This window comes from Syzygium oleosum, unplaced genomic scaffold (genome assembly GCF_021117445.2).
Source record: "Syzygium oleosum isolate NSW1041296 unplaced genomic scaffold, Sole_v2.1 Sole_v2.01, whole genome shotgun sequence".
NCBI classification, from domain to species: Eukaryota; Viridiplantae; Streptophyta; class Magnoliopsida; order Myrtales; family Myrtaceae; genus Syzygium; species Syzygium oleosum.
In genome coordinates, this window is record NW_026607485.1 from 22,319,214 (window position 1) to 22,341,842 (window position 22,629).

Genomic DNA, 22,629 nt, shown 5'->3' on the forward strand with positions numbered 1-22,629 from the left:
GATGCTAGCGACATCCGAGAGGTTCATTCTCGTTGCTTTTCGTTCCATCAGCATCTTCTTCAATAAAATAGCTACTCAACCACCAATGCTTAGCTTCTCGAGTTTATGTAAATGTACCTCATAGAGTTCCCTTTTCTATTAATAATCTAAAACGAAATAGTCTTCAAAGAGGAGAGACAAATGCCAAGGACTTCGGATGATAGGTGCAATGATGCCACTTCTATTGTCTATGGCAGGTTGGAGAAGAAAAACTGGTACTAAGTATTGGTCAAGCAAGCTATTCAAAATCCAGATGCAAAGCCACATGTTCATGATCTGCTTCTATCTTAGGCGCTTTCTTGAAGTGTGCAATTGCCAAGTCTAGCTTTGAGAAGAACAAGAGTGTCTTAAGGATTCGGAGATACACCGAATGTAAGAAAAGACATGAAAAGAAACGACAACATAGAATCGCCGGCTATCCTTATTTCGGAAAAGGAACATAAAGACAACAAAGAAAATCGGACATATGTCCGTCGCCGTGATTGCCGCCGCCGCCGCAGCATAAATAGTGAGAAAAGAGGAAATAGATCCTCAAGGTCGCGGTGGCGGCATGTCGCTACTCGCGCGCGGTTGGTCCGCTGCTGCGGCTTCCGCAGTCACATCCACCCTTATTCACACGCACTATTGGAATAGGAACGGAAAAACAACAACATGTAAGCTGAAGAGAAAATTGGATAAATGTCCGTTGCTGTAGTCGTCGCCACTGCACAAACAGAGAGAAAAGAGGAAAACATACTCAAGGTGGCGGCGTCATGCCACTACTGGTGTGACTCCTGTGGCTTCCGCGATCGCCTCCGCAGCTGGGGCTTCCTTGATCGTCACTGTTTTGGTTTTGCTGGCTCCCTTGCACTTCCGGCCATGGAGGGAGCGATGCTCCTCGAGCTCCGCCTTCCGCTTGAAGGCGAAGCCGCAAAGGTCGCACGTCTCGCCGCTTTTGCGGTGGACGTACTTGTTATGATCGATAAGCCCATTCATGGTGAAGAGCTTCCCACAGTTGGGATGGTGACAGCGTTGAATGACTTTGGGAGGGAGGAGTTCGAGGAAGGAAAGAGAGGGTGGAGAGGAGGAGGAGAAAGGAATGAGAGAGAGAGAGAGGGTGTATTAGAAATTTAACTATAGCGGAAGATTGAAGATTCTAATTATTCATGGATAAACAAAATCATGCATAATCAGAATCATTTGCGGAAACATGAAAAAATTTGTACTAACCTCCAGCCATTGATGAAATCGAGAACCTAATACGTGGAGCTTTGATGATCGTCGATAGGTACTTTTAGCCAATTGCCCTCTCAATGTTGATGATGTGTTTTTCGATATCTCAATCAATGAATGAGAGATCGATCTTAAAATTATGAGAGGGTTTGGCTTAGGTGACTTATTTATATCCCAATTCATATCCTTATAAATAACTTCTCCCATTAAGATAGTTATCTTAATATTGGGCGATCATAGTTATCACGTATTTGAATGCGCTCAATAAACATCGACAAAATTAATTAATATGGGCAATAATAAACTAAATGTGGGATCACATTATAGATAATATAACTATAACATTCTCTCACTTGATTCCAACATTTCATCAAACGAAATATTGAACCAAACACAAAAACTTTATACTGAAAATAAAACACATGAATCATGGCGATAAGTCCTCTTAGAACGAGTATTATCTTCCAAGTATCACAATGCGTCTTATCAGCCCATATATGATAACATAACTTAATGAATAAACCTTATGTTTATTCTAGGTCAAAAAACGATTGTTATTCTCAGAATAATCGAATGTGTACACCAGAATTGAGAATGACATCACAATTGAGTAAGAGTTTCACAAATTCGTCCATATGACGAAAATTTACATGATAGGATCAATTCCCATCCAAACCACATGATCCTCATAACTCATTAGTGGCACGCCTTTAGTTAAAGGATCAGCTAACATCAATTCAGTGCTAACATGTTCAATGACCACTTTATTCTCTTTAACACGTTCCCTTATGGCTAAATACTTAATGTCAATGTGCTTGCTTCGACTACCACTTTTGTGGTTTTTAGCCATGAAAACAGCAGCTGAATTGTCACAAAATATCCTTAATTGCTTAGCAATGGAATCCATAACTCTAAGCCTTGATATGAAACTCTTCAACCCCACACCATGTGAAGTGGCCTTATATGCATGTAACATATTGTACCTTAAAGGTACCCATCACCTTCTTTGCAGTCCAGTGGTCCATACCTAAATTACTCTAATATCTTCCTAACATTCTCACAGCAAAAGCAATGTCTAGTCAAGTGCAAACCTGAGCATACATCAATCTTTCAACCGCAAAAGCATAAGGGATGTTATTCATCTGTTCCTTTTCTAAATCATTCTTCGGGCATTGGTTAAAATTGAACTTCTCACCCTTTATAATAGGTGAAACACTTGGTGAACAATCTTTCATCCGAAATCTCTCTAAGACTTTATTGATATAGGTTTCTTGAGATAGTCCTAAAATTCCTCGAGGTTTATCTCTATGGATCTTAATGCCAATGACATAAGATGCCTCATCCATATCTTTCATGTCAAAGCTCTAAGAGAGGAATTGTTTCACCTCATGTAGCAACCCCTTATCATTGGTTGCAAGCAAAATATCATCCACATACATCACAAGGAAACAAATTTTGCTCCCACTAACCTTCTAATATATACATTGATACATGACATTCTCAACAAAACCGAATGAAGAGATGACATCATGGAACCTTAAGTACCATTAGCGGGATGTTTGTTTCAAGCCATTTATAGATTTATTAAGCTTGCACACCAAATGCTTACCATTACTAGAGGAGAATCCTTCTGGTTCTTTCATATAAAGCTGCAACTCTAGTTCTCCGTTGAGGAACGCCGTTTTCACATCAATTTGATGCAATTTCATGTTAAAATGGGCAACCAATGCCAAAACTATACGGAAAGAATCTTTCTTAGATACAGGAGAAAAAGTCTCCGTGTAATCGATTCCCTCCCTTTGAGTAAATCCTTTGGCAACGAGTATGGTTTTATATCTTTCAATGTTGCCTAATGAGTCCTTCTTAGTTTTGAAGACCCATTTACAACCAATGACCTTCGCACCATTAGGCAACTCAACCAAATCCCAGACTTCGTTAGATGCCATATAACTCATCTCATCCTTCATGGCATTGTACCACAAATTGAATTTATCATAACTCATTCTCAGCTCCAATATTATAGTCATATTCATGTAGATACACTATGTAATCACTAGGAGTTGCTGATTTCTTCATTCTAGCATATCGTGTTAATGTTGCATCAACATTCTCCTGAGGAGCATATTGTTCAACTGATTGTTCAACAATTTCTAGTAATTGCTGAACAATTGGATCTATTGGATTAATATCAGCAGGGTGTGGAACTTCAATGATTGGTTATTCAACAACCGATTGAATTGGAGGGGCATTATGAACGACAACCAATCTAATACTTGATGTGGAAAGTTGAGTATCTGAATGATCTTTCTCAGGAACAAGGTCCCAGAATTGATCGTTCCCACTAATCAAGTCATTTTCAAGAAACTTAGCGTTCGTCGATTCCACAATCCTAGTGGTATGAGATGGACAATAAAACCTGTATCCCTTGGACTTTTCGGTATATCTAATGAAATATCCACTTATAATCCTTGGGTCTAACTTCTTTTCTTGTTGATTATAAACTCTTACTTTAGACGGGCATCCCCAAACGAGTACATGTCGCAAACTCGGTTTCCAACCTTTAAATAACTCAAAATGGGTCTTTGGGATAGCCTTAGTTAGAACTCGATTCAATATGTACACAGCCATCTTAAGAACTTCAGTCCACAAGGATTTAGGAAGTTTGGAGTTTCTAAGCATACTCCGCACCATGTCCAATAAAGTTCGATTTCTTCTTTTTGCTACACCATTTTGGTTCGGAGAACCAGTCATAGTATATTGGGCAACTATCCCATGCTCTTGAAGAAACTTCACAAATGGATCAGGTGCTTGTCCACCTTCAATGTATCTACCAATTCTCCACCTCCATCTGATCTCACGATCTTAATTTGTTTACCGCATTGTTTCTCTACTTCGGCCTTAAATACTTTAAAGGCATCTAATGCTTCATAATCATCTATGAAAAAAGTGAAATACTTCTGACCATACAAGTCCATATCTGGACTACAAATGTCGTTATATATGATTTCTAATATATATGTGCTCCTCTTGACACCTTTCTTTGTCTTGTTGGTATGTTTTTCCTTTATGCAGTCCACACGAGTATCATAATCAGTAAAATCCAAAGTACTGAGTACTTGATCATTTACTAATCATTTAATTCTATCTATGGAGATATGTCCTAATCTCCGATGCCACAACATAGAGGAATCTTCGTTCACAACACATCGTTTCATACCAGCATTATCATGAACATGCATCGCATTATAGAAGGTATTGTTTTGTAAATTGATTTGAAAAATACCATCAGACAAAATACCACTCCAAACAATTTCATATTTAAATGATAAATTGAAGTTTGAATCTAAAAAGTTAAAGGAGTAACCCAATGGTACAAGTTTTGAAACTGAAATTAGGTTTCTAGAGAAACTAGAAACATAAAAGGTCTTTTCCAAATTCAAAACAAAACCACTATTGAGAACCAATATGTATGTCCCAATAGCTTCCACATGAGAACGCATCTTGTTTCCTGAATAGATGCTTTGTTCACTTCCTATTGGTTTCTGGTGGTTTTGAAAACCCTGCATGGAATTCGAAACGTGAATTGTAGATCCAGAATCAATCCACCAAGTGTTGTGACTTACATCAGCCATATTAGATTCATAACAGACGCGAGAGGTTGGATTACCTTTCTTCTCGAGCCAAGCCTTCAATCTGACACAATCCTTCCTCATATGCCCTTTCTTTTTATAGAAGAAGCATTTGGATTCCTTCTTAATGTCAGCTTGGGGAGGTATTTTACCCTTTCCCTTCTGCTTGCCTCGCTCGTTATGCTTTCCTTGTGTTGCCAAATGAGCACTCTCTCCCGATTCCATAAGCAACCTTTCTTCCTCTTGAACACACATGGTCATGAGTTCATTAATTGACCATTTATTCTTATGTGTATTATAAGAGATCTTGAAAGGTTCATACTATTGTGAAAGAGTATTCAGAATATAATACACAAGAAAAGACTCAGATATCTCAACCTCAAGGTTCTTCAGCTGAGCCACAATGTCCCTCATATTCATGATGTGCTCACGCACACATCTAATACTAGTGAGCTTTAGAGATGAAAACTTCATAATTAGGATCATGGATGTACCTTTTCTGATGTATCAAATTGCGCACCAATGGCCTCCAACAAGGCCTTAGCATTGCTATACTGAGCGATCGAACCACGGATACTAGGAGATATTTTAGTCTTTATGAACATCACACTAAGGCGGTTGGACCGCTCCCATTGTTCATAAAGGGCTATCTCAGCTGCAGTGCTCATGTCAGAAGAAGCAGGTGGTTCGTCTTTCCTTATAGCATAGTCAATGTCCATGCACCCCAATTGAAGAAGGATTAGCTCCTTCCAAACTTTATAGTTTTCACCATTCAGCAAGGGAACATCATTCTTAAATTCAGAGAAATTCACAAGTTGTAAAACTGCATATCAAACATATATGCTTACGTCACAAAATTTTAGACACATCAAACATATATCATGCTTTACCAATGTAAAACATGTCACAAATATGAATCACATAACATAAAAACTGCCTGTAGGCTAATTTTTTAATTTAAATAGATTCATAATTACTTTTTGAAGAAACTATCATATTATATTCATTTTCTCAATCCCTGTGGGTAAATTAAGAAAAATAATATGATATTTCATCATAATTAATCATATTAATATAATGAAAATTCTTGTGGGATAAAATTCATTACATTCATACGATTAATTACAATCAATGTCATTTTCTAAATGTGATATGGAGGCTCTTAATATATAATTTCAACTAATTAAAGATACCGTGGCTACTCTCTAATTAATTAAAACTATATGGATCACATAGACATTTAATTATAGGTATAATAATCACCAAATTGCGTGCAAGGGTAAAACTATACATTATGTACCCAAGGCCAAAACAGTAATTAAAAGCACCAAGGGGCAAAATTGTAAATAAATCGGCTAAAGGCAGGATAGTAAAACTAATTGGCAAAGGCAAAACAATAAAATCATGTGGATAAGGGCAGAACAGTAAAATCCAGTGGCTAAAAGGGCAAAACAGGATTTTTCAGCGCGAAGAGGGGTAAACTGTAAAATTAAATAAAAATAGCATAATCGTAATTTCATGGATAAGATCCTCACGGGTGCGTGGCACCCACGCACGCAATCCTTCACGCGGGCGCATGCGGCACACGCACCTGAGGACTAACGCCGGCATGTGGGCCACACGAGCCTGCCCTCTAGCGCAGGCGCATGAATTCCATGCTCTTGCCCTTCCTTCGCGCCCGTTTGCCGTTTTTCGTATCCACCACACCTTCCGCCGCCCGATTCTCCTTCGGCAGCTCACCTTAGACCAAAATAAATGGTGGGTTTTCGATACCACGCCGACGCGACCACATAGGTCCAAGAATCGGTGAAAACGGCCAGGAAATTGGCCTGAATCAATGAAAATTTCGCCAAAACACAAACCCTAATCACCACAACTTCCGCCGCCTAATTCACGTCCGGTGAACATCATAATGCCGAATTAACTTAGGGCTTTTGTTGTCCATGGCGGTGCGACTATGCTGGTCTAAAGCCAGGTGGTGGGTTGTCCGAATTTGGTCAAAATCGCTAGTTTCTCTTTTCCCATAAATTGCCCCAATTTTTAATTCATTCAAAACTCACGAAAAATCATCAAGGTAAAGATATAAACACACTCTGATACCAATTGTTAGAAATTTAACTATAGCAGAAGATTGAAGATTCTAATTAATTGTGGATAAACAAAATCATGCATAATCAGAATTGTTTGCGGAAACGTGGAAAAATCTGTACTAACCTCCAGCCATTGATGAAATCGAGAACCTGATATGCAGAGCTTTGACGATCGTCGATAGGTACTTCTAGTCAATTGCCCTCTCAACGTCAATGGTATGTTTTCCGATATCTTATATCAATGAATAAGAGATCGATCTTAAAATTATGAGAGGGTTTGGCTTAAATGACCTATTTATATCACAATTCATACCATTATAGATAACTTCTCCCATTAAGATAGTTATCTTAATATTGGGGGCGATCATAGTTATCACGTATTTGAATGCGCTCAATAAACGTCGACGAAATTAATTAATGTGGACAATAATAAACTAAATGTGGGATCACATTATAGATAATATAATTATAACAGGATGATGTTTTTGCACGTTGTGGTATTTATAGTCCGAGGCGTAAAGGAGGAGGAGGGAAAGTGGCGGGATTTTGAAAAGCGAAAATGGGGAAAAAAGAAAAGAAAAAAGAAATGGGTTTTTATAATCCCTGTAAGGACCTCGGCCCCACCACGCTTTCGCTGCGCCACTCTTTGTGTAATATTGTCCGCTTTGGACACTAAGTCCTCACGGTTTTAAAACGCGTTACACAAGGGTTAGGGGCCAAGCCTTATAAACTCACCAAGATCTCACTCCCTAAGCAATGTGGGACAAGAGCAATGCAATCCCTTGCCATCCTAGAAGCCTGCCGGAAGCCGCTCCTTGTCTAGGTCCTCGGACCCCGGCGACCACTCCCCGCCCTTGTCGGACCGGGTCGTTACATTCTCCCCTCCTTCGAGCACAGCGTCCTCGCTGTGGCCCCACACGTGGTCGGGAGTCGGCTTTGATACCATTTGTAAGGACCTCGGCCCCACCATGCTTTCACTGCGCCACTCCTTGTGTAATATTGTCCGCTTTGGACACTAAGTCCTCATGGTTTTAAAACGCGTTACACAAGGGTTAGGGGCCAAGCCTTATAAACTCACCAAGATCTCACTCCCTAAGCAATGTGGGACAAGAGCAATGCAATCCCTTGCCATCCTAGAAGCCTGCCGGAAGCCGCTCCTTGTCCAGGTCCTCGGACCCCGGCGACCACTCCCCGCCCTCATCGGACCGGGTCGTTACAATCCTAGGGCGTGAGCAGAGAGAGAGAGAGAGGGGTGGAGGAAGAGGAGATTCACTACCGGGATAGGCACATCGAGTCGAGTACTTGACCTCTGACCCACAGCCTTTGTCGACTCGCACCCTCCGTCAGCCACTGTCCCACTTCGCCTCCTGCGGTATCCAAGGACCGAGTGGTGCCTTGAGCCCCGCCTTGGACCGAAAGGCAGAGCCGCAACAACCAGATTTCTCCTTGCTCTTGCGGTGGATGGTCTTGTTACGATCGGCAAGCCCATTCATGGTCTTGTTATGATTTTCAAGCCCATTCACGGTGAAGGCCATCCCGTAGTTGGGATGGGAACACTGCTGCATGGCTTCAGGAGGGAGGAGTTCGAGGAAGGAGAGAGAGAGAGAGAGAGAGAGAGAGAGAGAGAGAGAGAGAGAGAGAGAGAGAGAGAGAGAGAGAGAGGGGTGTTGTTTTTGTGCGTCCCACTTTGCCTGCGGTGTCTAAGGAACCGAAGTTGTTGGAGTTGGTAAAACTTGGTAGTTTGATTGGGAGGGTCGGCCCCTCGTGTTTCAAATTTTTGGGCAATTTTTCTGTCGTGATTGCTATCTCCTCCTAGTCGGAGTAGCTCTTTCTGCTTCGGCTTTGCCAGAAGTTCTAGAACGAAACGAAGGAACCCCTTTCTTGTTGAGTGGGATGTGCTTGTGTTTAGCTCTTGTTGGGTTTAATAATTTCGATGCCAATTTGCTAGCTCTGAGTTGATGTTTGGATTACTATCCTTTGCAGTCGCCCCATGGCTCTGTTACTGGATCATACATTCTCTTGCTTTTTGCTGGGTGAATTTTTTTTACGCGGAACTCGATGATAGTGTCATCCACTTCCTTAGTCGCTGTCAAGTACCGATGCCTTGATTTTTCACACTGTATTGAAGATTTTCTAGGTCATTTTCGTCATCTATAAGTTACCTCACTTCAAGGGGACATTTGTTATAATTATACTATCTATAATATGATCCCACATTTAGTTTATTATTGCCCACATTAATTAATTTTGTCGATTTTTATTGAGCGCATTCAAATACGCGATAACTATGATCGTCCAATATTGAGATAACTATCTTGATGGGAGAAGTTATCTATAAGGATATGAATTGGGATATAAATAGGTCATCTAAGCCAAACCCTCTCATAATTTTTAATATCGATCTCTCATTCATTAATATGAGATATTGGAAAACACACCATCAATATTGAGAGGGCAATTGGCTAGAAGTACCTATCGACGATCGTCAAAGCTCCGCGTATTAGGTTTTAAATTTCATCAATGGCCGGAGGTTAATACAGATTTTTTCACGTTTTCGCACTCGATTATGATTTGCATGATTATAGTTTATACACGAATAATCAGAATTTTCAGTCTTCCGCTATAGTGAAATTTCTAACAATTGGTATCAGAGCATGTTTATATCTCTGTCTTGATGATTTTTAGTGGGGTTTTGAATAAATTAAAAATCGGGGCAATCTATGGGCAAAAGAGAAATTGGCGATTCCGGCCAAATTCGGGCAACCCACCACCCGGCTTTGGACCAGCACAATCGCACCGCCATGGGTAATAAAACCCCTAAGTTAATTCTGTATTACGGTGATCGCCGGATGTGAATTGGGTGGCGGAAGTCGTGGTGGTCAGGATTTGCGTTTTGGCGGAATTATGCTTAATTCGGGCCAATTTCTTGGCCGTTTTCGCCGAATCTTGGACCTGTGTGGTCGCGCCGGTGTGGTCTCCAAAACCCACCATTCAATTTAGTCTAAGGTGGGCTGTCAGAGGAGACCCAGGTGGTGGAAGGCGGCGGAAACAGGGAGCGGCTTGATGCACGAAAGAAGTAAAATCGCGGCTGATTGCCCGAGAAGGCTAGGCGTGTGCGGTCCACGCACCCGCGCAGGCGAGGCACGTGGGATCCACGCACATGTGCGGACACTGGCGCGTGCGCAGCACGTGTGTGCGGACCTCGATGCCTGAAAATTTCCGTTTTGCCCTTCTTCGCTGAATTTACGTATTTGCCCTCTCCGTGTTGATTACAGTTTTGCCCTCACTTAGCTACATGAAAATTCCTATTTTGTCCCTTGGTGCTTTTATCTACTATTTTGGCCTTGGGTACATTAATTTACGGTTGTGCCCTTACATACAATTTTGTGATATATTATACATGTAATTAAATGTCTAGTGATCCATTAGTTTTAATTAATTAGTGAGTAGCCACAGCAGCTTTAATTAGTTGAAATTATATATTAAGAGCCTCCGGATCACATTTAGAAAAGGACATTGATTGTAATTAATCGTATAAATGTAATGAATTTTATCCCACGGGAATTTTCATTATATTAATATGATTAATTATGATGAAATATCATATTATTTTTCTTAATTTACCCACAAGGATTAAGAAAATGAATATAATATGATAGTTTCTTCATAAAGTAATTATGAATCTATTTAAATTAAAAACTTAGCCACAGGCAGTTTTTATGTTATGTGATTCATATTTGTAACATGTTTTACATTGGTAAAGAATGATATATGTTTGATGTGCCTCAAATTTTGTGACGTAAGCATGTATATTTGATATGCAGTTTTACAACCTATGAATTTATCTGAATTTAATAATGATGTTCCCGTTTTAAATGGTGAAAACTATAAAGTTTGGAAGGAGTTAATCCTTCTTCAATTGGGGTGCATGGACATTGACTATGCTATAAGAAAAGACGAACCACCTGCTCCTTCTGACACGAGCACTGCAGCTGAGATAGCCCTTTATGAAAATAGGGGCGGTCCGACCGCCTTAGTGTGATGTTCATAAAGACTAAAATATCTCCTAGTATCCGTGATTCAGTCACTCAGCATAGCAATGCTAAGGCCTTGTTGGAGGCCATTGGTGCGCAGTTTGAGACGTTAGAAAAGTCTCATGCCATGACCCTGATTATGAAGTTTTCATCTTTAAAACTCACTAGTATTAGAGGTGTGCGTGAGCACATCATGAAAATGGGGGACATTGTGGCTCAGCTGAAGAATCTTGAGGTTGAGATATCTGAGTCTTTTCTTATGTATTATATTCTGAACGCTTTTCCACATCAGTATGCACCTTTCAAGATCTCTTATAACACACATAAGAGTAAATGGTCAATTAATGAACTCATGACCATGTGTGTTCAAGAGGAAGAAAGGTTGCTTATGGAATCGGGAGAGAGTGTTCATTTAGTAACACAAGAAAAGCATAAAGAGCGAGGCAAGCATAAGGGAAAAAGGTAAAATACCTCCCCGAGCTGACATTAAGTAAGAATCCAAATGTTTCTTCTGCAAAAAGAAGGGGCATATGAGGAAAGATTGTGTCAAATTTAAGGCTTGGCTCAAGAAGAAAGGTAATCCAACCTCTTGTGTATGTTATGAATATAATATAGCTGATGTAAGTCACAATACTTGGCGGATTGATTCTGGATCTACAATCCACATTTCGAATTTCATGCAAGGTTTTCAAAACCACCGGAAACCAATGGGAAGTGAACAAAGCATCTATTCAGGAAACAAGATGTGTTCGCATGTGGAAGCTATTGGGGCATGTAGATTGGTTCTCAATAGTGGCTTTGTTTTGAATTTGGAAATGACCTTTTATGTTCCTAGTTTCTCTAGAAACTTAATTTCAGTTTCAAGACTTGTACCATTGGATTACTCCTTTAACTTTTCAGATTTAAACTTCAGTTTATCGTTTAAATCTGAAATTGTTGGGAGTGGTATTTTGTCTGATGGTTTTTTCCGAATTAATTTACAAGACAATGCCTTTTATAATGCGATGCATGTTCATGATAATGCCGGTATAAAGCGATGTGTTGTGTATGAAGATTCCTCTATGTCATGGCACCGGAGATTGGGACATATCTCCATAGATAGAGTTAAACGATTAGTAAAATGATGGAGTATTTAGTACTTTGAATTTTACTGATCTGATTATAACACTTGTGTGGACTGCATAAAGGGAAAGCAGACCAACAAGACAAAGAGAGGTGCCAAGAGGAGTACAGAAATATTAGAAATCATACATATAGATATTTGTAATCTAGACATGGACTCGTGTGGTCAGAAGTATTTTATCTCCTTCATAGATGATTACTCACATTTCATGTATTTCTACTTGCTTCATAATAAGAACGAAGCATTAGATGCCTTTAAAGTATTTAAGGCCGAAGTAGAGAAATAATGCGGTAAGCAAATTAAGATCGTGAGATCAGATAGAGGTGGGGAATACTTTGGTAGGTACACTGAAGATGGACAAGCACCTGGTCCATTTGCGAAGTTTCTTCAAGAGCATGGGATAGTTGCCAAATATACTATGCCTAGTTCTCCGGATCAAAATGGTGTAGCAGAAAGAATAAACCAAACTTTATTGGACATGGTGCGGAGTATGCTTAGCAACTCCAAACTTCCTAAATCCTTGTGGACTGAAGCTTTTAAGATGGCTATGTACATATTGAATTGAGTTCCGACCAAGGCTGTCCCAAAAACGCCTTTTGAGTTATTTAAAGGTTGGAAACCAAGTTTGCGACATGTGCGCGTTTGGAGATACCCGTCTGAAGTAAGAGTTTATAATCCATAAGAAAAGAAGTTAGATCCAAGGACTATAAGTGAGTATTTCATTAGATATGCCGAAAAGTTTAAGGGATATAGGTTTTATTGTTCATCTCATACCACTAGGATTGTGGAATCGAGGAACGCTTAGTTTCTTGAAAATGACTTGGTCAGTGGAAGCGATCATTCTCGAAACTTTGTTTATGAGATCATTCGTATGCTCAACTTTCCACCTCAAGTAATAGATTGGTTGTTATTCATAATGCCCCTTTAGTTCAACCGGCTATTGAACAACCAATCATTAAGGTTCTACAACCTACTAATGTTGATCTAGTGGATCCAGTTGTTCAGCAATTACCAGAAACTGTTGAATAATTAGTTGAACAACATGCTCCTCGTGAGAATGTTGATGCAACATTAAGAAGATCTACTAGAATGAAGAAATCAGCAATACCTAGTGATTACATAGTGTATCTACAAGAATCTGACTATAATATTGGAGCTGATAATGATCCTAAAACGTTTTCACAAGCCATAAGTTGCGATAAATTCAATTTGTGGTACAATGCCATGAAGGATGAGATGAGTTCTATGGCATCTAATAAAGTCTGGGATTTGGTTGAGTTGCCTAATGGTGCGAAGGCCACTGGTTGTAAATGGGTCTTCAAAACTAAGAAGTACTCATTAGGCAACATTGAGAGATATAAAGCTAGACTCGTTGCCAAAATATTCACTCAAAGGGAGCGAATCGATTACGCGGAGACATTTTCTCCTGTATCTAAAAAAGATTCTTTTCGTATCATTTTGGCATTGGTTGCCCATTTTGACATAGAATTGCATCAAATGGATGTGAAAATGGCGTTCCTCAACGGAGAACTAGAGGATGAGGTTTATATGAAACAACTAGAAGGGTTCTCCTCTAGTAATGGTGAGCATTTGGTGTGCAAGCTTAAGAAATCTATATATGGCTTGAAACAAGCATCCTGCCAATGGTACTTAAGGTTCCATGATGTCATCTCCTCATTCGGTTTTGTTGAGAATGTCAAAAAAAATGTATATACTAGAAGGTTAGTGGGAGCAAAATTTGTTTCCTTGTACTGCATGTGGATGATATTTTACTTGCAACCAATGATAAGGGGTTTTTACATGAGGTGAAACAATTCCTCTCTAAGAATTTTGACATGAAGGATATGAGTGAGGCATCTTATGTCATTGGCATTAAGATCCATATGAATAGGCCTCCAGGCATTTTAGGATTGTCTCAAGAAACCTATATCAATAAAGTCTTAGAGAGATTTCGGATGAAAGATTATTCACCAAGTATAGCACCTATTGTGAAGGGTGACAGGTTCAATTTGAACCAATGCTCGAAGAACAATCTCGAAAGGGAACAAATGAATAACATCCCATATGGTTTTGCTGTCGAAAGCTTGATGTATGCTCAGGTTTGCACTCGACCTAACATTGCTTTTGCTGTGGGAATGTTGGGAAGATATCAGAGTGATTCAGGTATGGACCACTGGAGAGCTGCAAAGAAGGTAATGAGGTACCTTCAAGGTACAAAAGATTATATGCTTATGTATAGACGAACTGACAACTTAGAGGTAGTTGGTTATTTGGATTCGGATTTCGCTGGTTGCGTTGATTCTCGAAAATCAACATCTGGATACATTTTTATGTTAGATGGCGGAGCAATATCCTGGAGGAGTGCGAAGCAGACTTTGGTTGCTACTTCCACTATGGAGGCTGAGTTCGTTTCCTGTTTTGAGGCTACCTCACATAGTGTGTGGTTGAAGAGTTTTATATCAGGACTTAGAGTTGTTGATTCCATTGCTAAGCCATTAAGGATATTTTGTAACAATTCAGCTGCTGTTTTCATGGCTAAAAACCACGAAAGTGGTAATCGAAGCAAACACATCGATATTAAGTATTTAGCCATAAGGGAATATGTTAAAGAGAACAAAGTAGTCATTGAACACGTTAGCACTGAATTGATGTTAACTGATCCTTTAACTAAAGGCATGCCACCAATGAGTTATAAGGATCATGTGCTTAGGATGGGAATTGATCCTATTATGTAAAATTTCTTCGTATGGACGAATTTGTGAAACTCTTATTCATTGTGATGTTATTCTCAATTATGGTGTACATATTCAGTTATTTTGAGAATAACAATCGTTTTTTACCTAGAATAAACATAAGGTTTATTCATTAAGTTATGTTATCACATATGGGCTGATGAGACGCATTGTGATACATGGAAGATAATACTCGTTATAAGAGGACTTATCGCCATGATTCATGTGTTTTATTTTCAGCATGAAGTTTTTTTGTTTGGTTCAATATTTCGTTTGATGAAATGTTGGGATCAAGTGGGAGAATGTTATAATTATATTATCTATAATGTGATCTCACATTTAGTTTATTATTGCCCACATTAATTACTTTCGTCGATGTTTATTGAGCGCATTTAAATACGTGATAACTATGATCGCCCAATATTAAGATAACTATCTTGATGGGAGAAGTTATCTATAAGGATATGAATTGGGATATAAATAGGTCATCTAAGCCAAATCCTCTCATAATTTTTAAGATCGATCTCTCATTCATTTATCTGAGATATCGAAAAACACATTATCGACGTTGAGAGGGCTTGGCTAGAAGTATCTATCGATGATCGTCAAAGCTCCGCATATTAGGTTCTCGATTTCATCAATGGCTGGAGGTTAGTATAGATTTTTTCACGTTTCCGCACTCGATTCTGATTATGCATGGTTATAGTTTATACATGAATAATCGGAATCTTCAGTCTTCCGCTATAGTTAAATTTCTAACAACATTACCTTCGTATTTTATGCTTGTTGGTTGGTAATCTGATATTTTCTTCGTGTTTATCTCATTAGGATTCTTCTTATTAGGATTCTTGCATTATACTGGTGTGCTGGACCAGCACAGATGCTCTCGCTGTTGTCTGAGTATTAAAATGGAAAGGTTCCGAAATGGTCTAAACCATGAGCTGTAGTTGAAGCTTATGTGCTTCTGAGAGCAATACTAGTATGATCTTAGCAAAGAAGAAGTTATCGGAATATAATTCCATGCATCGCTCTGCGGGCTTCCAAATGTTTTGGTAATTGTTTCGGTAATGTCGTTTTGTGTCATCTCATCACGTGATAACTTGGGAGCGAAACGAATTTCTAGCACATCGTCTCATGGTGCCTTTCTGTTGAGGATCTTCTTAGAAAAGTTGTATTCTTTACTCTGTGATCTATTGTATGCTTGCTTCTCTTGCTTAGCTTCATTTGCTTTTAAGGTGATGCTGATGGCAAAGGAAATGTGAGAAAAGAAGAGCTTTACCAAGCTTGTGTGACTCTCGAGGTGATTTTCAGAACTTGTCCACATTTTGAACTGTCTAATGTGGAATCTTGTATGAAGGTGCCACGCCAACAAGTTAAAGTCGTGGACCATCCAGATATGCAGGTACTACCTGATCAGTGAAGTCTGTCATTGTCTATCTTCATGTCATTAGAAATGTCGGCTTGAGTTATCTTTAACTTTATCCATTATCACTAGGATGGGTTTGGCAACAAATGGAATCATAACTTATTATCCAAGATCATAGAACAGGAAGTCCTTGCTCGTGGCATTCATGCGGTAAGACATTAACTGAAATTAGGCACTTTAATTAATCTTTCTGAAGTCAGATGCTCTTCGCCCCTGTTTCCATATTCGCCTTTGGAAATTTATGCTAGCAGTCGTGAAATTTCTTCATTTGTAGCGTATGCATTGAGTATCTTTATCCACTGTCAAATTGAGAACTCTAGCTGCTCTAGTAACATAGTGAGTGACCTTGCTCATAGGATGATACTCATCAAATGGGCTTCTCAGGTTATCACTTTTGATGACTATGGTGTTTCAGGCCATTGCAACCATCGTGATGTGCATTATGGGGTTCGGTTAGTGAAACGTCTCAGCTACTGTCTGTCCCTATCTGTTGCATCTTATATATTTTCCAGTGATGTCCTTTATGCATGTGAGGTAATTTTAATATGATTAACATTCAACTGTACTAATGCACTGTATAATCTCTCTCCCTCTCTCTCTCTCTGCTTTTCTTAATTCACTTTGTGAATCAACCAGGGTCAATGGCTTATTACTCACCTTATCACATGACATTGGTTTATCCACTGCTAATGAGGGGATTAGCCGCAATTCTTTAACTATGGCGTACCTAAATTGTTTATAAGTAACCTTATTCTTCTTTTCGTGGCATTCTGGTGTGGACAGGAATCTCCTTCAAGAGACGGCACCAAGAGATATCGAGGCCTAGGAACTTGTATGTTTTCTTTCCCTTGCTATGCCTTACCTTTATATTTTCACTATCATGAGCTATGGTCTGAAAGACTATCATTATAAAACAGTTCAACCTTTGGAATTCGGCTTCCTAACTCTTTGACTCTATACTTACTAGTTGTTCTCTCGGTTCAGCACTTCAAATGATAGTTTTTGTCACTTTATTATGGACAATTTTGTTAGTTTGATATGATATCATCGCTCTACGAGATTATAATCCAGCTGCCAAATGTTGAATGATTGTTATATTTTTGTCTTGGATGTGATGTACTGTGCTGTATTTTATGTCAATGTCTTTGATGTTTTGCAGGTAAGTACCAACATCTGACTCTTTGGATTAGTTTGTTGCGTAAACAACGTCAATCTGTGAGAGTAAATGCGCAAAATATCCACATGACAGTTCGAGATAAAGCAACGTTGCTTTAAACGCCATTGTGCAAGGGCCACGGGTGTTGAAAAATGAAAAGCTTCTCTCCCTTCTTGTCATTCTGATTTGCTTTTGGGCGGTTTTTTCTCGGACTCCGTTCGTTCACGTAGAAGAAAGAAGAAGACACGGTGAGACTGAGTTTGGTTGTGGAAGAAGAGGGACAAGAGAAGGAGAGTAAGGGAAGGAAAAATGTCATGCACTTTTTCCATTTATTGTTCAAGGTATTCATGGGTTTTATGAGATTACTATTGCCAAGGTCTGTTTCTTCCCTTCTCAAGACTACACTATAGTTGTCCAGCAATCCAACATGTTTAAATGGCAAAAATGCTCATAAATTTATCTGTTAAATAATGAAATGATGTTTCACGCTGTATTGAAGATTTTCTGAATCATTCAATTGCAGGTTTTTCTCGCCAACTATAAGTTACCTCACTTCAAGGGGACATTACCTTCATATTTTGTGCTTGTCAGTTGGTAATGCGATGTTTTCTTGTTGTTTCTCTCATTAGGATTTTTAATTGATTTCTTGCATTATACTGGTGTGCCGGACCAAGCACAGATGCTCAAACTGTTGTCTAAGTACTAAAATGGAAAGGTTCTGAAATGGTCTAAACCATGAGCTGTGGTTGGAGCTTCTGTGCCTTTGACAGCAATACTAGTACGATCTCAGCGAAAAAGAAGTTGTCGAAATAGAATTTCATGCATTACTTTACACCGTGAGCTCCCAAATGTTTTGGTAACTTTAATATAGCAACACTTTCCACTTGTCATACACTATACAAAAAGATGAACAAAATATATAAATTTCCGTTTGAAAAAAGTAGCCCTATAGCAAATTAAAATAGGCAAATCTCACCACAAATAATTACTAATAGAAAGATACTTCTAAATGTCTAGCAACAATCCTACTTGGACATGAGGGACAATTATTGATCCGATGGACATAGTGTTGCATCAAAAACTTGGTTCAATCCATAGAGGTGGAGATTCGATCCATGGAGGCGGATAAGAATTATAATCAGCCTGTTGATCAAACTCAATTCTTTTATCTTCCATGTAGTATGTTCCTATCCCCCCGAAGCCGGTAAAGTAAACACAGTTTGGCTTGATACCCTGCTTGTTGTCGTCAACACGTACTGAAAAGGAAGAGTTAAAACCCACAAAGAAAGACACTTTCCCCATGCTCTCAAGCTCCTTCCACTCTCTAGTATCTAAATCAACGTCGAAAACCCGGAATCCGGTAATCACACTACTATATCGTTCTGGTCGTGATAATTGTGAGACCAACAACAGACGGCCGGCCGACTCCGCCAAGTACTGATCCTCGCTATGCTTCCAGAGATCTCGAAATTCCAGAGGCATCTCCAGTATAACTTGCGCCGTCGGATCTGGTCCATCCACATCACAAGTGAATATACTGCCACTGGAGTTAACTGCAACAAATTGCCCCCGGTAATATATGACATCCAAAACATCCTTATCCACATACAGGTCGCTATCTTCCAGGTCATCATTATACTTGTTATCATCATACTGGGCCGGGGGAGTCAACGTTTTCCACTCCTCATTGCCTGGTTTCCAAAAGGCTAATGGTCCAGAGGGCCAATAGATGACCATAACTGTATAGTTTGGAGATGAAGCGGGGCTTGCAGACAAGATGAACTTGTCGACTTCCGGTTTACTTATTTCGTCATCCCAACTGGACAGTTTGTTCACGTTAGGGAGCTTAATGATGTCGTCGTCGCGATAGCGCAAGGCACGGGACAGGGGATTCAGCATGTGGACTTCTGAGTCTGTGCCGACGGTCAAGATCCAACCCCGTGAAGAGAAGCACCTCTTCCCCTTCACTTCCGGCAATACAACTTTGTGAATTTGCGAACTGAAGGGGCTGTAGAACTCGGCCCACTTGGTCTCGGTGCACTTATCGTCCTCGAGCATCCACCATGGTAGATCGAACCTCTCTTCGAATGCGGCGGCACGCCACGTCGAGCACACGGATCGGAATGCGAGCCGGTCCTTTAGAAGGAGTTGTGTCGAGCACAGTTGTAGCAGCTCTTGGGGAAGGTCGGCCCAATTCTCCGCCATTGTTGATTCACGTATTGAGAGAAAGCAGAGAGAGAGGAGGCTTGTATGATGGATGTTTCCACAAAGGGGAGAGAATATATATATATATATATATATATATATATATATATATATATATATATATATATATATATATATATATATATATATATATATATATATTTGCCTACTCATAAAAAGATAAGACTCATACCAAATAGGAATCCAAATTCTCTATCTAAAAAATAAAAATAAAAAAGGAAACAGAGTGCTGGTTTGAATTATGGTTATCAGATTACAAGTATCTTTCCGGATATACATTGCTAAAATAGACAAGTGAGAAAGATATATCGTCAAGCCAAAGGAGAAAATCTAATGGTGTGATTTTTGTCGGATTTTGGTACCATGAAGTGGGGAAAATTGCAAACACATGGATATGTATGGTGAAGGTTTGAGTAAAAGTGAGAAAATTATGGAAAACGATGTTTGTTTTAGTAAATTTTTTTTTTGAATAATAGGCTTTTGCTTTTGGATTTATAAAGAAAAATCAATTTAATTGAGATCAAATAGGCTAACATATTTTATAAAAAAAAGAAGAGATCCAATGATTTAGACACGATTTGATTTTTAAGGAAATTCTCGGTTATATGCCGGAAATAACGGTAATTAGCAAAAGGGTACGGCGCTCTAATAATATCTTATCTATGACTAAACTCAAAAGTGTGTTTTGAGGTGCAATACGATCATCTGCTAAAGCGGAGCAATCGCAAGGATACTAAAGGGGCAAAGTCCTAGATTGCGCTTGAAGTAATAAAGATAGAAGTATTCCATCATTGAATTGAACATCACTCATAAAAAGATAGACTCATGCCAAATAGGAATCCAAATTCTCTATTTAAAAAATAAAAATAAAAAAGGAAATAGATTGCTGGTCTGAATTATGGTTATCAGATAACAAGTATCTTTCCAAATATACATTGCTAAAATAGACGAGCGCGGAATATATATCATCAAGCCAAAAGAGAAAATCTAATAGTGTGATTTTTGTCGGATTTTGGTATCATGAAGTGGGGAAAATTGCAAACACATGGACATGTATAGTGAAGGTTTGAGTAAAAGTGAGAAAATTGTTGGAAAAAAAACGTTTGTTTGAGTTTAATTTTTTTTATGGAATAATATGCTTTTGGATTTATAAGAAGATCGATTTAATCTTTTATCGAATAGGTTGACACATTTTATAAAGAAGAAGAAGAAGAGACCCAATGATTTTCATGCTATAAAATTTTACCGATCGGTTCACCTATTTTAGACACAATCAGTTTTTTAAGGAAATTTTTAGTTACACGCGGGAAATAACCTGTAGTTCTCCTTTAAGAGAAACCGAGGCAAGGCCACTGAATAATATATTATGTTCGGTTTAGCCTGTTTAGGTTGAACCGGAGCGGTCGAATAAAAAGACTTGTTTTTCCGGTTTCATTTTTTTTATTTCCAAGTTTTACTGATTTTGACGGAGGAGGGTGTGACAGGCTGGAGTCGTGCCCATGGTAAGCCGTGATTTCCACGAGTGCCTCTCGATGAACGGCGAGGAAGGAGTTGGAGGAGGAGGGGTGTAGTGGAGGGAGCAGATGAGGGGCGGTCGAGCGCGGGAGGATGAGGAGGAGGAGCTCCGACGGAGGCGAGGTGAAGCGGCTGCGGAGGAGGAAGCGAGCCTGCTGACGAGAGCCATTGCAGTCGCAGAGAGAGAGAGAGAGAGAGAGCGAGGGGTTCGATGAATGGAGACGGGAATGTATATAAAGTTCGGAGCTTTTTTGTAGCTCCCGGAACCACACCGTGGGGGGTGGGGGGGGGGGGGTAGTCTTCGATTTACCGAGAAATTATTTCTCATTAAATATAATATGATTCATATATATATATATAAAGATGTTATAGAGCGAGTCATGTGGGGGAGTCGTCGGCTCGTATTTTAAATATGGTTATATTCGCTACGGATTAATAGTCAGTTAAATCATTTTATTTATCTTAAGGACTCTTAATACAAGTAGTATCGGTGATCTCGTTAATGTCATTTTGGGACTTACGATGTCTTGTTTATGTTATTACCTTACGTGATATTCAAAAAGACAAGCGAAGAATTACTACATAACTTTTAATTTTTGCACACCGAGTGCACCGTGAATAAATGGGAGACGAACCAACCGTAATCGAAAGGTTGAAAATCATGTTCGCTAGTTACGACGATATCGGAAGAGAAGAGACATCGAATACAAAAAAACACTGGAGAGATCGAATAGAAAGGCTTGTGTTTTTTCGAGGTTTCATTTTTTTTCATTTCCAAGTTTTACTGATTTTGACGGAGGGCGTGATTCGCTGGAGTCGTGCTGATGGTAAGCCGTGATTTGACGGGCCTACGTGTCTGCTGATGAAGCGGTCGGCTCCTGTCAGATTACACGTGTCGTGAAACTATTGGATACTAACCGAATCGAGCCGAAGCCTCTCAAGCGCGATTGTAGGGGAAGAAACGTCGACAGCTGAACGACGGCGGCTACGGGGAGTTGACTATGGTTTGACCGTGGACAGCCAACAGGGGAGGCTTATATATGGTGCTTTGTCAATTGTTATAGCATTATCATCACAATTTTTTTCTTGTGGAAATTGTCGTATATAGTAAAAATTTCTCGGGCAATTATAATTTATTTATTTGGCATTCAACGATCATCAATTCCAAAAGGTCAATTTTCGGAGAAATTATATGAAAAAAAAGTTCGGCTTTTGAGTTGGACAATCCCAATGTTGATCGTGTGTCGTATTCTTTTCCACTTCTAGGAAATTGGAGATGAGATCCGATTTCGCAAACAAAGAAGCATTTCCCCTTTTTCCAATTTTCCACAAATCAAAGAAGATTTCGTAGAAAATTTGAAATGCCAACAAATTGAACAGTCTTCTTTGTGGCGATAATAGGCTTTCATCAAAATTTCACTTGAGCATTGGCAGAGAAGATAGTGTC

At 39.3% G+C, this 22,629-nt stretch overlaps 2 protein-coding genes across 3 annotated transcripts in view; one reads left to right on the forward strand and one right to left on the reverse strand.

Moving 5' to 3' along the window:
* The first annotated feature begins 16,023 nt into the window (after positions 1 to 16,023).
* The window catches only part of LOC115690680 (uncharacterized), a 36,876-nt gene continuing 30,270 nt past the window's right edge, over positions 16,024 to 22,629 (forward strand). Inside the window, exons 1-5 of one of the 2 annotated variants that reach the window (XR_008814308.1) lie at positions 16,024 to 16,159; positions 16,217 to 16,261; positions 16,355 to 16,435; positions 16,642 to 16,737; positions 17,069 to 17,267. The gene's annotated coding sequence lies outside the window, so the exon portion shown is untranslated. Of the gene's footprint in view, positions 16,160 to 16,216; positions 16,262 to 16,354; positions 16,436 to 16,641; positions 16,738 to 17,068; positions 17,268 to 22,629 lie in introns of those variants that run through there. The other variant, XM_056302501.1, reaches the window with a different exon arrangement.
* On the reverse strand, positions 18,516 to 19,646 carry LOC115668670 (putative F-box protein At3g25750). The gene has a single exon (XM_030590081.2). The coding sequence runs from the start codon at positions 19,644 to 19,646 to the stop codon at positions 18,516 to 18,518; it is 1,131 nt and encodes a 376-aa protein (XP_030445941.2).

What these genes read in the sequence shown, in the direction of transcription:
- LOC115668670 (XM_030590081.2), bottom strand. Translation starts at nt 19,646, where the DNA reads ATGGCGGAGAATTGGGCCGACCTTCCCCAAGAGCTGCTACAACTGTGC.